Below are 17298 nucleotides of genomic sequence, written 5' to 3' on the forward strand. Positions count from 1 at the left end.
GTTCTTTTTGCACTGTTCTTTCTGGAAAAATATTATTAATAATACTAATTTGCGGGGGTCTCTTGTTATATTTCAAAGACGTTAGGGCCATGATGGACCACCAAGTCATGATTTCTTACAGGCCATTAACTCTCATTTAAATATGTCATGTTAAATTAAATGATGTTAATGAAGCTAATATTTCAGTCTGATTGTGAGCTCCTTCATGCTATGGAAGAAAGAAGAAAACCACTACTGTCTCTGCTGGTTTCACCAGAAAATATTTCTTCTTGTCATCCAGTCTGGTGATCATTATGATATATAGCACTTAAGAAAAATAGTAGCTAGACTCCTTAGCAAATTATCTGAAACTCATCAGAGCACCAACCTATCTGAGGTTAGTGTCCCTCATCTAGCTGCAGCCAATAATGGATATTTCAGAGGGAAGCAGAAAAAAAAGAATATCATGATTAATATTTTAAGATTTTGAAACCTAGTCTGTTGAAGTTAAAAGCTTCAGACTTGTCTTGTTTTATATTTCTCACTCAGTAGGAAAACTTCCATTTGAAGAAAAACAGTTCATTGATTTAAGTAGGTAAAATAAGAAGGTTGCACCTTAAGTAAATGAAATAAATGAGAGTAGTAGGAGTGTGGGCGACTTTCAAGAAGTATTCAGAAGCTAATCAGAAGGAAGCTTCTTTACCTGAATTTTCTTTCACTGTAAAAGTACTGGGAAACTTTTCAGGACCTTGTCCTTTAGGTGTCTGGAAGTCTTAACTTGGTTTATTGAAAGTTGACCTTTGCTGGAGAAGAGTCTTTAAATGTTGTGTCATTGGCACTTGTTTTAACAGAATAAATCAAGACAGAACTAATGACAATACTCCTGTAACTTGTGAAGGTGATTTTTAAATTTTGGATTTCCTAATAAAGGTGATGTTTGGAATAAGTGAAACCAAACTAATACCATCTGGGTATAAAATTTGGTATTTTTCCTTGCTTAACTTCCTGTTCTGGACTAGGACTTAGAGATTTTTAAAGTAATAGTGGGATGTCAGTATTGTACAGAAGTTGGGTAGAAATTTGTCATGACCCCTAGAATTCAATCCCTTTACACAGAATAGAAATACTGTTTTTGAAAAATTTGTTTTACAGGGTTTTTTTTTTTTAGTAAAAATAACTATGTTAAGGAACAGTAAACATTAATCTGTTTGGAAGTGTATGTTTAGCATATTAGCAGTGGATTAGTTGGAACTCAAAGAGTATTTTATGCATAGATAATTCGTTATGTGTTTTCATTATGCTCCGTTTTGCTGTCTTCCCACTTCTTTTTAGCAGAGGTTAGGGTCACAGTTCCTTGGTATAACCATTGTAGATACATAATTAAGCATAACTACAGCATTTTTTCCTCCTCCGTTTTTTACTTTTTTTAAACCTTCTTATATCCTTCTGTCTTGCATTAGTCTTACAGCATGAAAACAGAGGTGGAGCAACTTGATATGAAAAAAGGGGGGGAAAAAAAGGGGGGGACCCTGTTGCCTGCAGCCTGTTTGATTTGTCTCTAAATTTTTAGACAGTTGATCTCATGAGAGTTAAATATAGTAGGGAAAAATCTGGATTTCAGTGACATCTTTGCTAGATTAGCGCATTTTTGTTATGAGAGGAGGACTGATTACCTCTTCAAACCTGAAATTGGAGGATTTCAGCATTATTCCATATTAAGTATATAAACTTTGTGGGTAATAATTGAAAAACACATCTCTTAGAAGAGAGTGAGCAGTATCCTCAGCTCCACTCTGGCTGGAAATCTCCTTCTCGACTCTGCGTGTTCAGTTGCTTTCTTGCTCTCCTTGCAGCGTGCTCTCCATCAGTATTTAGGTATTGTTCAGGTTTTCTCATGTCTTTCATTGTATTAACCCTATCTAGCACCTTCAGCTCCAGTTTCTCCTTTATGGTTTCCGTGTCATTTTGGTCAGAGCTTTGAGCATCTGGTTTAAAAGGGGAAAGAAAAAAAAGTGCTTTTCTGACCCCACTTGCTGAGCTGGCTCTGCAAGGCTGTCTCTGTTGTCTCTGGAAAGAGGGGTACAGATATTATATTACCATCAGCAACTGTACTGTTTTAATATATGAAATAAATACATGGTCATCACCCTCTTTATTGGATAAAACTGTGTGTGCTTCCTCTTCTAAATATTTCTGTGGTACCTGGACATTGCCGATAACTCTGTGCTCTCCACCACATGTCAGCGGCCTTTGTTCATGGATGCTTTAATCTTATGGAGCGTAAGCACTGGCTGGTATGACTGAAGGTGCTTGTGAAATACAAGCAAGGAAGAGCAGTTCGATAACTTTATCTGTGAGCTCCCTGCATCTGAGTGACATTTTCTTTGCCTCTTACTTGGCTGTGGTCAGTACAAACGCCACAAAGCATGTTCAGAATTGCAGCTCTACATTTCTGTTTGCAAGGACAGCACTGATGTCCTGGGCTAAGAGATTTTTTCAGATCCAGCAGCTTGCTGATCTGTACCTTCTCTTAAAAAATGTGTGAGGAGTTCAAAGAGTGTTGCATCATCATGTTGTGCCTGGACTGAAGAGTTGCGTGCAAGTGTTGAATAGAGCTAAAATGGTAGAGGGCAAAAGAATAAGCCATTGGAATGGTAAATATTTGATCTGTGTTCACTCGGCCAGTAGCTTCTTGTTGTGACATGTGCATGATGACAGATTTTGCGTGGTAACCCGTGTGGAAAGAAGCTTCTTCCAGAAAAGTTTGGGAATTACTGTCTTCAGTAAGTTGCAAAGCAGTTAATCCACTACAGGCTCCACCAGTTGCGTTCCCCAAGAGAAATCCTACCAAGATCCTCTGAGCGTTTAATAATTTGGGAAGGTCAAAGCCCCTTAGAGAACAAAAGCCTGCTCCAAAATTACAAATCCTTTATCTCTTGAGAGAGGTCCCTTTTAAGCATCAGTGAGTTCAGTGGCTCAGGTTAGTTTTTTGGTATTGGTGGGAAGTTTGTATAGACTTTTTTAGCTAACAGTTTTTTCGCATTGTATATTTGATGTTAATTCCTAGTATCTTTTCAGGAGAGAGAGCTATAGTATTTGGCAACATGGGCACTGTCAGTCTGAAGATCAGGTTACATAATTAACTACTCTAAATATGCAGCAGTCCATTTAAAAACTTTGCTTTCTGAATTAAAAATGAACTGTTGTGCATGTTCACTACACCCATACCCGCATGTGCATGCGCACGTATTCTCTCTTTGCTAAACTGTACTTGTCAACATTTTTAACAACATGCATGGTAAGCCTTCCTGACAAATGTGATGGACTGTAAAGAATCTGGCAGAAATCAATAAACATCAAGCAATAAAGAATTTACATAGTAAATGATGATAGTTTCTTCAGGTTAAAAATCAATAGCGCGATGTCAAATGCGGTCTTGGAGACAAGAGTCAGGTAATGCTAGCAGATGTTGTCTCCTCGTGGAGACCTCTGAGGACGGTTTAGTGTAGCCGAGGGAAAGGGAGACGTGAGCATGCATCTGGAGAAGCTCAAGTGCAGTGTTTCTAGTCGAGGTGAACCCTGAAGTCCAGACGTGTTTCACCGAAATAAACACTTTTTAGAAGTTTCTTTATTTTGACTGCTATAAGAACCTGTCTGTGCTTACTGTGTAGAAATTGGGCTGCAAACCCAGTGAGGACAAGATTTCCAGAGGAAATAGCTCTGGCTGTACCTGGAGAATGTGCTGGCGATGCTCGCAGGGTAGCCACCCAGGCACGCTGCAAGCCTCGCTCACCTGCGCACCGCGCTCCCTGCCTCCCATCCCGGCTGGCAGTCAGGCTCTGAGTCTTTATAGGCTGCCTTCATAGGACAGGCAGTGTGGCTGGGAGTGGAGTGATTTTTGCACCAACTCTCAGAAGGTAACTTTTTTTCTTGTTGGGAGTGAGTTTTTTTTAATGTGTTGAGTTTTGCAGAAGGTCCATAAGTTACATTTTCTGTTGGCAGTATCACAGCTATCAGCCAGCAGCGGGAGACCTTTCCACACTCGCACCTCTTTGCTCCAGTTTTTTAACTTGACTCTGTGAGCCTCGATGTCCTAGCACCTTGGAGTCTCTTGTGCCTGCAGAGTTTAATAATTAGAATCATTGAATTTAAGGTTCATCCAAGTGATTGTGAACTTCAAAGGATGTTCCAAGAAAGTTTTATAACATGAATTGCCTCACCAGTTCCCTTCAGATCAGGCGCGTGATATTTAAAACAGTTGAGAGATACCCACCGTACCTGTATGTAGCTTCAAAGTGTCAGCGGCTTGCTGGTAGCCTCGGGAGCCTAGGCTCTCATCCAGCCACGGCTCCCCGACTGCCCCCGCGGGCAGGGTGGGCAGGCAGCGGTGCGCTGCCGCTGTTCGGCCGCTCCTGGGGGCAGGGGGCCCGCTGCCGGAGCGGGCTGCCTGCTGACTGGCTGATGAGTTGTCTCCCAAATTTTTCCAAGCCTTTAATCTTAAGCCTTAATCAATTTATTAATGCTTTTCTAAGGGGACATTTAGTACCACATGTAACTAAAGCAAATTTATTTGAGAAAGAAAAGTCATTCTGAGGCATGATTTTTTTGGTTAAAAATACTTTTAAAAACCTTTTTTGTATATATAGAGTGCACTCTTGTTCTGGGTATTTAGTGTATCTCTAACTTCTAGGATGTGTCACGGTGTTTTAAAAACTAACGCACAATGTATGTGCGCACTGTTTGTTTGCAGAAAGAATCCTATTTTTCTTAGTGTGTAGGTTTTATGTTCGTTTTAAAAATAAACTCATATTTTCTTCTTTCTTTGAGCCTGCTTATAGCTGTAAATACATTAATTTAAGATGACAGGTAAGCTGTCTATCATGATTGCCCTCAGAAAATTCTTATTCTATCTTACAGTTATTTAGGAAGACAGCTCTTCCCTGCAGGTACTTAAACAACACAGGGTTATCTGGGGACAATTTTCATTTTCATTTATTAATTTATTTAAATTCTGCCTGTACAAATGAAAACCCATTCACTACTTTTGATTATTTTCTGGATCTGTAGGTGTCAGCTACTTAATTCCCTGGTACACTTTGGTTCCAAACAAGTTCAAACTGTAATAAAAATAGCCTTTTAATTATAATTTTTGTCTACTAATAAGAGAATTGGAGGAAGTAGAAGATGAAGCTGAAAGAAGAATTAACTTTCTGCACATACTTTTTTTTTTTGAGTTTTTTGTAACTATCCTGATTAGACTCTAGCCTTTCTGAACAATTTCACAAGAAAAAAATGCATTAACTAAAAATCTGGAAGAAGCACAAATATTTTGTCAGGAGCTCCCTGCTTGAGTCACAAAGGGAGGGGAAGAAAGGAAAGGAAATTCACTGAATAGACATGCCTGTTGATAATGCTGGTATTATCACTATAGTAATATAAAAATCTTTTATGCTGGGATCAATGATGATTTGTTGTTCAGGCACTGTCCATTTCATTTTAATGGAATATAAATCCACTCCAGTGGCAGCTTACTTGGAAGAATAAATTACAAAAAAAACTTGAAAGAAAACTACATAAACTTGTTTTCTGGTTCCATGCGATATTTAGCTGAGCGAGATAAGAATTATGGTATCTAGGCCATGTTGCTTCTGATTAATTATTATGCAACTGAATAAAGGCTCTTAACCAAAAAAAAAAAAAAAAATACTGCTTTATTAGAAAAGCAATGCCAGAATGTGTCCAGGATCCCTTGTCCTGGAGCAAGAGCTTCAGGATGCACGTGTTTGCGTGCTCTATCTAGTGTGGCGGGACTGCGCGTTGCCGCGTCCGGGTGCAGCCGGTGCGCCGCCGCCGCCGCTGTCTCCAGCGCTTCGAGGCGATAGGGGAAGCGGCTGTGCGCGTTTGCTGAGCGCTGCGGGACCGGTGTGGGGCCGAGGCAGAACTTCGCGCTGCCTGAACCAGCTGGGGTTTGCCTGACCTGACGGGAAATACCCCGCAGACACCCGCTGGCTACTGACCTGCTGTCTCCGTGGTGTCAGTGCTGTTTCGGGTGGGGAGGGAAGGGTTTGCGGAAAGTGTAGATGAGCATAGAAAGTAGGAACTTGATCTACTGAAGTAAGGAGGTTTTTAGTTTCTTTTCTCCCCCCCCCCCCCCTTCAGAGCTTCCAGGCCAATCTCAGCACCTTCCTTTTCCAATCACCACCCCCCAGAATTGAATGAAGGTCACTGCAAGGCTATCGGTGTAAAACGCTCTATGGAAACTGGAACAGCATAGCCACGAGAAGGCAAAAATTCTGGTGCGCTGGCCAAGCCAGTGCCGAGGTTACTGACGGTGGTGTTTGGGGAGGGGAACTTGCTCATGGAGAGAGCTGAGTCACCTTCTCATTTCCCTTTGGTTTGTTTTTTGTATGTCAGTGAGGCTGCATGCAGCTGAGGGCAGAGAATAAACGCCGAAATAAAATTTGGCTGGTTTGCTTACCTGTTTGATGTCCTTAAGGACATCAGTGATGTATGGGTGCGTATGATCATGTTTACAACTTGTCTACATGGCGAAACTGGCTGAAGCAGCTCATGTGAAGCTGAAGTTATAGAAGTTACTTTATTCTTAACATCTGGAATAGTTAAAACCAGATATTTTTAGAATGAAGTGTCTCTCAGCTTAATAGCTGAGATACTAATGTTTCTTCTGGTTAACTTAAGGATTGACTTAGGAAAACTTTTATTTTGGTGTCTTTTTTCCTTATTCAAGGCACACAAATCCTAATCTACAAAATCAAAGAGTTTGTTAGCCATTTTACATTTCATCATGTTTTATATGCGTTAGTCAGCTCTGAGGCTAGTATCCTTTGGCTTTGTTTCTGCTATTAGATCAAATGACAAATGTTTTTAACATCTCATATGCTGCTTCACGGAATTTTGTGTGTTTCCCTGTGCTCTTTTTTAGTGAAATGACAAAAATAGTGGAGATTTCTGGAGAAGGTGGACCCCTGGGAATACATGTAGTGCCCTTTTTTTCATCTTTGAGTGGAAGGTAAGATGGTTTCTTTGTTGTTCGGGAGTATGTTAATGAAAGGATTTCCACTGTGGTTCTCTCAAAATATCTCCTGTGAAACCATGGGGAAGAGCAAACGCTTAAAAGAAAATGGGTGATTGAGTCTATGACGCTGTCTTCCGTTACCAAAATGTTTACTTTCTAAGTTATATACTAAGACAATACCAACCGCTGTATGGCCTATTTGTCCCTTCAACTGCCTCTGCTTTTCTTTTCTGAACGATAAACCAGATTCCTGTAGAATAATGTAACTGTAAAGGTGTGTGTGTTTCCTCCCACCCTCCCGTTGGATTTCTCTTCCCAGGCCCTTTCTTAATGGCATATCAGACAAGAAAAGTGTTTAAGTGTAACTGTAAAGGTGTGTGTGTTTCCTCCCACCCTCCCGTTGGATTTCTCTTCCCAGGCCCTTTCTTAATGGCATATCAGACAAGAAAAGTGTTTAAAAAAAAAAAAAAAAAGTGCTTGCCTGGTCATGCCTCAATTTTTTAAGCCACCTTTCAGATTTGGTTGTATAGCATTTATAAAATGTGTACTATACCATGAACTTTTCTTTGTCACAATACAATTACTTTAATTATAAATGATTTAACATAGTCTCTTGAGATCACAAAAGCCTATTATAGCAGCATGCTCATATTGATGTACTGTGGTTAAGACTGTGTCAGCATTTTCATTATAACTGTTTTCCAAGCTAAGTAACTCAGATGTAAAAATTCTTTCTAGGCTGAAAGTTGACATATAGAGATTCAGCCAGAGTTAATTTGACACTGGCAGTCCTGAATAAGAGATGGGAAATTGCCAATGCCATAATTGACATCACTGTATAGTAAAATGGCTGCCTGTAACACAAAGCCAATTATCATTGCAAATGTAGAAATTGTCTAATCCTTAAATGTTTCTTTACTTGTCAACTTTTATGTTGGGCAGAGAATGAGAAGGATTTGATTGCCTTGTAGAGGGATGTGTGTGTAAACGTCTCCTCGGCAAGATCTGAGGTTGGGGGTGGACCCAAATTCCCACAGGATGTTTTATTTCCAGTGGGGAAAGTAGATGACCACCTGCTGCCTGGCTAAATGTCATCACTAGCTTAAGAGGAAAGTTGGTCTGGGATGGGAATTGAGGAGGTCCAAGTAGTGTCCTTGGCTCTATTGCAGGCTGCCTCTTTTGCCTCGGGCATGGCACACTGTCTGTTACCCATCGGGAAATGGAGACAGTAGTCATTTATGTTATAGGCATGCCATAAAGGTTTTAGAAATGTGTGTAGTGCGTTTCGAGATCCTTAGGTAGAAGATGTGATAAAATCGTAAATATTAAAATCACTAATTTTTATCAGCATAATATGTTGCTGTATTGAAGTCTCGCTGCATTGTGTGGACCTTTCAAAGATCTCCATGAAAAAACAGTGGAGCTCCTTGACCTACTTTGTGTGCATGTTAGTATATCCTTATTTACAAATGCTTTTGGGAGTGCCTCAGTGCAAGCTCTTTTTTTTTTTTTTTTGACAAACCACTTGTTTAGCCAGTTGTCTTGAAATTTTAAAGACCTTTGTCAGAACCATACTGATTCTGCTGTAAAAGTACTAGAGTGACTTAAATCACTTGTCCCTCTTACTTAATCAAGCCTGAGACTATTGTATAAACTTAAACTCATCAAACCATGAGAAAGTACAGAAGAGCCTCTTTTATTTCTCTTAATGATATGGTACAATTTATGGGAGCAAACTAGCCATGACTAGCTGATCTGATATTTCAGTTGTAAATTGTTATCTTCTAATAAGGTAATGCTGGCTTTATAACAGACCTCGTGGTGCTGTAGAGCAAATTTTTTTCCAGAGTTAGTTAAAACATCTTACTGATTTACAAAATCTTAGTTTGTATATAAACTACAAAACTAATTGAAATAATTTCTTCCCTTTCTTTTGCACTTAGACATTATTAAAACAGAAAATTAAATTTAAAAAGTGCATTAAAATAATGCTAAAATTAAGACTGTAGAAAATAAAAGTAATAGAGTGATGAGTTTAAACAGCCACAGTGTACTTAACTCAAGCCACTTGTTCATACACCACAGTGCACATAAGGAATTTCATACCAGTGGGCGATTCTGTAGCATTATATGGTTGTAGCATCTGGGCACAATAGGATTAGTGAAGATTATAGCAACTGACTTAATTTGTAATTTTTTTAATTTACCTACTTTTATTAGCTTATATCTTCACCTAATTATATTTAATTAGGTTTTAATATTTAGTTTTTTGGTTGCATCTAGTTGGATGTTTCTATCATCAATATGGCCAGGGTTTCTCACCATCACTGTCCCTCTAACTTGTTTAGCAAAGGGTAACACAGGTTGCAAGAGAATCTTCATGTGATGGATTTTTTTAATTTGGTGAGATGTTTTGAAAAAGTAGTATTCAGTAGGAATCAAGTTCTCATTTGAATTACATTGCTTTAGACATAAACATGAATTTCTGAACCTTATTCTGCAATAAACTTAAAATCAGACGTATAGTGAATATAGTGTCATTTTAAAATAGTTAATAGGTTGCTGTGAATCTGTTGAATGGACTTAATTATTAGGGGCAATCATGAATTTGAGAAGAAGTACAATACTTCTGTTCTGCGACTGGAGTGCTGGCAAAGTTGGAAATTGCACATTAATATTTTATGGAGTAAAACCAATAGAAAATGGTCTCTAAAGGTCATCTGTCTTTGATGCTAATGTGGTATGGAAATTTAGTGGATAAAAATGGGTTATAAAAGGTCTTCACAAACATGCACTTGTCAGTTATTTGGGAGATTATATTGGTTTCATTGGATACATCTACACTGGACTGTAGTCTGCATTATAGAGATAGCCAAGATAGATCAGAAGAAGCCTAGCAGTCTCAGCAGAGGTAGCCACACTGGACTCTGGCACTATCCACGCTCGTCTGCTTAACGCATTATCGGAGGTGTCTGTGCTACACCTCCATTTGCAATTTGCATGTAACCTGGTTAAAAAACAAACAAAAAACCCCTTAGATTTTTGATGTTCTGCTGCTGTTCTGCAACATAGGTAGATAGTATTGCTCTCATTTATCAAGACATGGGGCTTTGGGAACTGAAAGATTTCAGAGACTTTTCAAAGCTTGTAGAAACTTTTTTTTAATCTTATTGTCATGCTAGTTTATTTTATTGTAGTCTAGTTAAAACATTAATCTGTTTGTGCTTTCCTTCGGAGCAATTTATCTTATTTTTTTTAGTGATAGACACATGCTGCATAAACTACATTTAAATATTGTCAAGATGGGGAGATCTAGATGTTTTCTTCCATTTCTCCAAGTGTGACCTACAGGACTAATGCCTCCTGCAGTTCCAGCAAGTAATATAGCTTTAGTGTCCAACAATTCATCTTGGTGTTTTTTGGAGTCCCCAGCCTGTTAATGAAAGAAAGAGCTGGAAATCCTTCTTTTAGATTAAGCACCTCATAATGTTCTGCTCATAGTTTATCTGCTCTCCTGTACAGTAGAGATTTATGTCTATTTTTGGCTGGTATAAGTGCATCCCAACAGAATAAGGAGTCAATACTTTTTTTTGCCTTTTAGGATGCTGGGACTCTTTATCCGTGGTATTGAGGAGAACAGCAGATCTAGACGTGATGGACTTTTCCATGAAAATGAATGCATTGTGAAAATTAACCACGTGGACCTTATAGATAAAACCTTTGCACAGTGAGTGCTATTTTATTGTTTTATCGGTACTTTTAGCTAGCAGAATTTTATACAATGCTGTGTTTATTAATTACATGAGGTGATTAATATTTATTTAAAATACGTGCAAAATAGTTGTCAGAAACTTTGTAGTTTTCCTTCTGAAACATCTAAATGCAGTGATATTTGAGGAGCAGAATCTTCTTGTAGTCTTCATAGTGAACCTTTTTGGCTTTTAATTTAAAAAACATGAAGTTTTTAGCAGTTATCTTCACTTTCTAATTCTTCTCATACTTTTCCACATATTCTTCCTAATTTGTTCTTCTCAAGACATTCCAAATGAACCAACTTTGGGGCGTATTTTCTTTGTTTCTTGCAGATGGTTTTAATGAAATTAGATTATTTTTTTTGGTGCTGTAGCTTTTACAGCATTTAAATTTTTAGGAATATTAGTACTGTCAATCTGTGATTAGTTGAGTAAGTCTTACCTTTTATTAGAAATCTGTAGACATTTATCTATCTCAAATTACTTTAAGTAACAGGTTGCTTTGATTGGCTGTGAATTGATGTGACACTGCTGCAAAAAGAATAACCTCTCAAAGTTCAGATATTTGCTGTAGTAATTAAATAGTAATTTGTTTTTACTCTTAATCCATGTGTTTAGACAGCTGAGTGATTATTCATAATATAACAAAAACTTATTGAGATCTCAAGGGAGTTAAAACTTAATTTTCCAAACAGTAAGCCAAATGTTCAAGGTTTCTAGACTAAAATCAAATACAGAATTTCATTGTTAGGGATACATATTTGCAAAAGAGGCTTTGATAAAACCACTGTAGTTCTATAGTAGGTATTACCTGGTTCCTGTGGCTGTGTTTTTGCCTCCTCGTGTGTTATCTAGTTGCTGCTTTCTGCATACGTGGTGGTAAATATATTCTGTGTGCTAGTACATAACTTCTGGCACTTGTCATACACTTCCACTAGTGGAAAATTCCTGTATAAGGTACCAGCTTTAATAAAAGAAAATATTTTCCTGGGATTTCCTACCTCTCCATGCTATGGAGAAGGAAAAATGTTCCTCTGGGATTTTCATCTACTTCATTTTACCAAATGTTCACAGGGGATACTAGGAAACCGTCATCCACTGAACCTGTTTGCTGAAGTCTCCTATCACTTAAGTGCTGTCAGATCGCTTATGTGGTTAATCGCAGTTCTAGGAAAAACTTCTTTTCATCAAAACACCTAAACATGAGCACAAGTAAAAGCTTGTGTTTTGCCACTTGCCTGTGGACCATGGATGTCTGTGAAACCCTACTTAAGAAGTCTGCAGAACGTAGTCAAGGAAAGCAAACTGTTTGTCAATAGGTGCTAAATCTGTGCAGAGGTTGGTGCATCCCGTGGAAGAAGTCCACAAGTCAAAGATTTTATAACTGTTAGAAATTTATATTCAAGTTCCTTTGAAGTTGATGAGATTTAAGAATATGCCAAAACTTAATCATGTGTTTGAGAAGTTTGCTTAAGCATATTTAACTGCTGAGTCAGGGTCTTTGGGTCTCAGAATGAAATGCTGAAAATTACGTTAAAAATCTCCTCTTGTGTGATACGTGGCTCTTTGGGAAATTATCTATGGGAAAAACGATTTTGACAAGGAAAATGAATAGATTTAAGATGGAAAATGAAAATTTAGCAGAGCTAAAACAATACTCCAGCCTTCAGTATTTGTACAGGCACATTTATCGCCAAGTCGTAGGGGATATATATAGGTATGGTGTTATGTAGGTCAGAATACAAGTGTAGAGTATTCATTGCCTTATGAATCTAGAGATAATACAGCAGTGTTATTAACAGCTGTAAGCCCTGGTAATTGGTATAATAGTGTTGCATCTTGGACAGAAGAAGTTGATAGTTTCATACGAGTATACAGAAAATACAAATTGAAATTACAGGAATTAGCTGAGGACTATGAGTTAACTGAGTGATATGAGATTATGAGAGTTAACTTTCTATACTTTTATATAGAAATAAAATTAAAATGTTGGTTGCTTCATCTGTGCTGTTCTATAATGAAGATGTATCCTTTTCAAATGAGATTTTGCCTGGATCAAACCCACCTCCTTCAAAATTGTATGTGCCTTTTTGTTTACAAATTTGCTGTATGCTTTGTGCTCTCTTCAGAATGGAGGAGATTTCCAGAGGCCTAAGCCTGTGGGGATGTGCAGAGTGAAGGACTCCAGCATGTGCTTTTCTCTAAGGTTACTTGATTCTGGGATACTTGGAAACATTGCAATCGTCTTTCCTGTTCTCTGTCACTTGCCCTGGAAAATGAGAGATGTAGGACACTTTGCTTTCTCCAATTTTGTCAGAGGTTGTGGGGAGTTGGAAGGGGTATTTACAAAGACAAACTGTAGTTCAGAGAAACTAATCTCCTTAGGCAATCCTTCTGTCATCAGGAGAGAAGTGATTAAAAGGTGATTCAAAGCAGAAGCCCATCTTAGTTTGTCTAAGTCACCTTCTGGAGAAGCCTTATATTAACAAGTAGTGTGGTGCAATGGCATTGGACCTGAAGAGAAAAAGTGTGGGCAATGGGGACTTGACATCTACAGTATATGTATTTTGCAGATTGGACAGGGGGGATATTTTGGACTGGCTCTAATCGGGTCTGTGGGCTTTTAGGTGGTTGTTCTGAATTACCTCCCCTGAATAACCTCCTGCATCATGTCTCCTTGCTGACTGTAGAGAACGACTGGAGGAAGTAGCTTTCCAGGCTGACGTTGATCTTGGTGGGATCCCCTTTTTAGTTTTCCTCTGGCATGAGAACTATAGTAACCCGACAGAAGTCAGAGTTACCGAACGCAGGAACGCTAACCGATGCGAGGAGGTAGTGTCCCCATGACTGCTGACACAGAAATAGTCATCAGGGTCTCCCTTGAGAGGAAAATCTGTGTGTTAATACTGAATTGACAGTTCCTCATAATCTTTGTAAAAGCTGTTTTAACAGTTAGTGGAGACTGTTACATACTGTGTCTTTCCATTGTAGTTTGTTTCAGTGGCGCTTTCTAGTACTGCTCCTGATGATTGCGGCTTCTGCAGCTGTAAAAGCAGCAGCCTACTTTCTGTATTCCCATGTTTATAATTTATAAATTGGGGCTGTTGGTCTGCTTTTTCAATTACTGTTAATCTATTCAATTACATTCTGTTGTGTTGCAGAGTTTTTAGCACCTCTTTTAACAGAGTCCCTTACTTCTTTAAAGTATGCGTTTGGGGTCTCAAGAAATGTAAATTTCTCCATCCGTTACTTTTTCCCTTTGAAGTGCAGCCAGTTATTTTGCCCCTGAAGACTCCATTTAGGCTTTCCCACAGGATGGCTTGTGTTATTTCCACTATTTTCTGTTTGAAGGCGATCTTATATTTTCTCTTTTATATTTTTAAAATATTCATCTCCTGAAACTGAGTTATTAAATTACCTTGTAGCATGTGACCAAGCGGCTACTTGCAAGGATGAGGATGGGGAGAGAGAGAAACCCAGTTAAGATTTTGCACCCTTACACTGTGTGCATACTGTGGTTTCACAATCAGGATAAGGTATGTCCTGGAAAACCTTCACATACGTGAGTGTGTGTAACCTACAACTCCTGCAGGCACACTGGGACAGTGCTGTTACAGTTCTCCTGTAGTCTAACCCTTGAGAGTGATGCTGGGAAGAATACCTTCCCACAGCGCTCTCCCCACTGCCTTTGCTCTCCAGGGTAGGGGGTTTTCATCTGGGAGTGCCAAATACGCAGATAGTTGCGCCTTCTGCGTCACCACATTTCTTCTGAAGACGTCCATATATCCCATACCCTCGTCCTTTCCTATTGCTATGGAATCAGCCAGCAGTTGCATTAGGGATGGTGAAGGAATCTGAGGGTTGGTCAGGCTATACTCAAAAATAAATAAATAAATAAAACTGGAGGCCTGGGGTTTCTCAGGGTTAGGAGTGTCCACCAACAGCTGCTGTTGACCAGAGCAGTCGGTTGTATGTGCTCAGCGTGCCTGTATGTCAACAAGAAAATATGTAACAGACAAATACCAAAAAGTAGTAATCTGTGACTTCAAGAGTTTTTTGGTGAGCTTTTGCCATCAGAATCTCCCTTCTCTTGATGCCCTATATGAAGAATTGTCTTCACTTGTTTGTTCAGGCTGATATGTTTTCATAGCAGCCTGGGGATCCTGCTGGATGTGCTGTTCTACTTGAAATGTAAGGAAATGCTGTACTACAGAAATCTTATTTTATGCTTACTTTTTAGAAAAGGGACCCTGTAGGTTGGAAGGTAATGTTATTTCTTCATATTTAAGATAGATTTTTCTCTTATTCTTTGTAAACAACTTCAAACTTTGCCCACATTTTCTGGTTTGTTATGTGTATTTTCATAACTTTCTTTTAAAGGGCTCAGGACATCTTCCGTCAGGCAATGAAATTTCAAAGTGTCATCTTGGAAGTTCTTCCTCCTTATAATCGAGATCAATACGAAAAGTCTGTTATTGCTCCCCTTTGTTTTCTGGATAATGAAGAAGGAGTTCCAAAAACAAAGATTCCACCTCCTGTTCATCCAAAACCTACCCTGAAAATGATTAATCTTTCTGGAACAAGCAGCTTGGAGGCAGGTGTTCAGGCAACACTGCAGCAGACTAAGAGCCCCAACCTCCCACGACTGGGTAGAAAGCCATCTTCGCCCTCACTGTCTCCCCTGATGGGCTTTGGCAATAAAAAAAATGCAAAGAAAATAAAGATAGACCTGAAAAAAGGTAAGTCTTTGGAGATGATGAGATGATTGATTCTGTATCAGGCGCTCTCTACTGATACCTTAACTTTTAACTGAACTAGTGACATTAAGAGTACAAGCAATTTCGTTCACTGATATTTTTTGCTTAAAATAAAATTTTTCTATTACATTTTGGGAATTTCTTTCTACGCTATTTTGTCTATTTTTGAAGAGGGTATCATGGAGAGAAGAGGATAAAGGAGACTTAGCATTAGTGTAAAGCCGTTGCACCTTTTGATAGCAAAAAATTACCAGAACAGAAAAGGGAAAAAAAAGTCTTTATAACTTCAAAAGCCTTAATGGCATTGTAATCCAGAAGGAAGAAGAGAGAGAAGAGTGTTAGTAACTGCTGAGAAGGACCAAGGAAAACGGCCCAAAACAGATGAAGCAGAGCAAGCAGCTGGTATGTAATGCTGGAATATGCCAAAGTGCAGAGCAGTCCCCCAGATCCACAGGGTGCTGGAGAGACCACTTTGCTGTGATTAACAGACTTCTAACAGTCAAGGCCACAGAAGTGCCACTGTGATCCCCTCATCTGATCTTCTGTATGACACAGGCCATAGTATTTCCCCAAATTCATTCCAGCCTCACATTCAGCAGCTGAATGAGAGCATGCCTTTCAAAAACTTACAGAATTCACATTAGGGGACAAAAAATATTCAAAGATGAAGAAACCACCCAGACCACAGGTGAATTGTGCTAGGGGTTAATAATCCTTAATTTTGGGCCTTGTGTTTCAAGTTTGTCCCTATTCAGTTTTCAGCAACACCCTCTGGTTGTGCTTTTGTCTGTCAGAGTGAAGAGCCCTTTATTATCAAATTTCTTTTCCATGTGGAGGTAGTTAAAATTCCCATTAGTCTAACCTTCAGCATGCTCTGTGGCTGGAGCTCAGCGAATCTTTTGCCGCAGGATAGGTATCCCAATCCTTTAATCTTTCTTGCTGGTACTTTCTGAATTCTTTCCAATTTGCCAGTGCCGTTCTGAACAGTGGGCATCAAACCTGGCTGCGGTATTTCAGTAATGGTTAGGCAGTGCCAAACAGAAGTATTAACCTCCTGCTTCTTGTACGCCTCCTGCCTATGCTCCCCAGAATAGCTTTGGTCCTTGTGGTTGCAATGTCTCAGTAAGCACTTGGGTTTGGCTGACTGTCTGCTGTGGCCCCCTAGCCCGCAGGCGCACACGTTAAAGCTCTCCCCTGCCCCTTCTTGGTCATATTGAGGTGTTTGATCATTCTTACCTTCTTGTGACCTCTTTTTCATATTTGTTATTTATCCCTCTTTACTGGCTGGGATATCCCCTGTTGTTTATTATTTATCCATCTCCTCCTTGATGTCACCTTCAAACTTTTAGTAATGGCCTTTTTTTAAAGCTAGCTGAATAAATAAAATACTGACCATCACAGGGCCGTGAGCACTGACACACCGTTAGTATTCTTCCAGCCCTCTGGGAATTTCCTCTGCTTCAAAAGTTGAAGGAATGTTAACAGTAATGTTCTCAAAAGTTGGCTTTCCTGTAAATTCTGGATGCATGTTATCTGGACCTACAGATTTTAAAATATCTCCATTCCTGAATATGTGGAAAGTATTTCATTAACAACATGTGATATGAGTATAGACTTTTTTGCAAATACAGAATAAAAGTTTAAACTGTCTGTTGCTGCTGTTTCTTTATTATTTTTGATTCATATCTACTAATTGACCAGTACTTTTGTGACATTCTTTTAAAGATATGTTTGTATATACTCCCCTTTATTTCGTGTTGTCCAGGAGGTTGAC

The 17298-nt window shown here is 39.0% G+C and overlaps 1 protein-coding gene across 1 annotated transcript in view; it reads left to right on the forward strand.

Moving 5' to 3' along the window:
• The window catches only part of PARD3B (par-3 family cell polarity regulator beta), a 411041-nt gene that overhangs the window by 173157 nt on the left and 220586 nt on the right, over positions 1–17298 (forward strand). Inside the window, exons 7-9 of the mRNA XM_026088114.1 lie at positions 6923–7009; positions 10617–10742; positions 15148–15506. Coding sequence (XP_025943899.1) covers positions 6923–7009; positions 10617–10742; positions 15148–15506 — 572 coding nt within the window. The remainder of the gene's footprint in view (positions 1–6922; positions 7010–10616; positions 10743–15147; positions 15507–17298) is intronic.

The sequence above is a fragment of the Apteryx rowi genome, unplaced genomic scaffold (assembly GCF_003343035.1).
Source record: "Apteryx rowi isolate R43461 unplaced genomic scaffold, aptRow1 scaffold_12, whole genome shotgun sequence".
Lineage (NCBI taxonomy): Eukaryota > Metazoa > Chordata > Aves > Apterygiformes > Apterygidae > Apteryx > Apteryx rowi.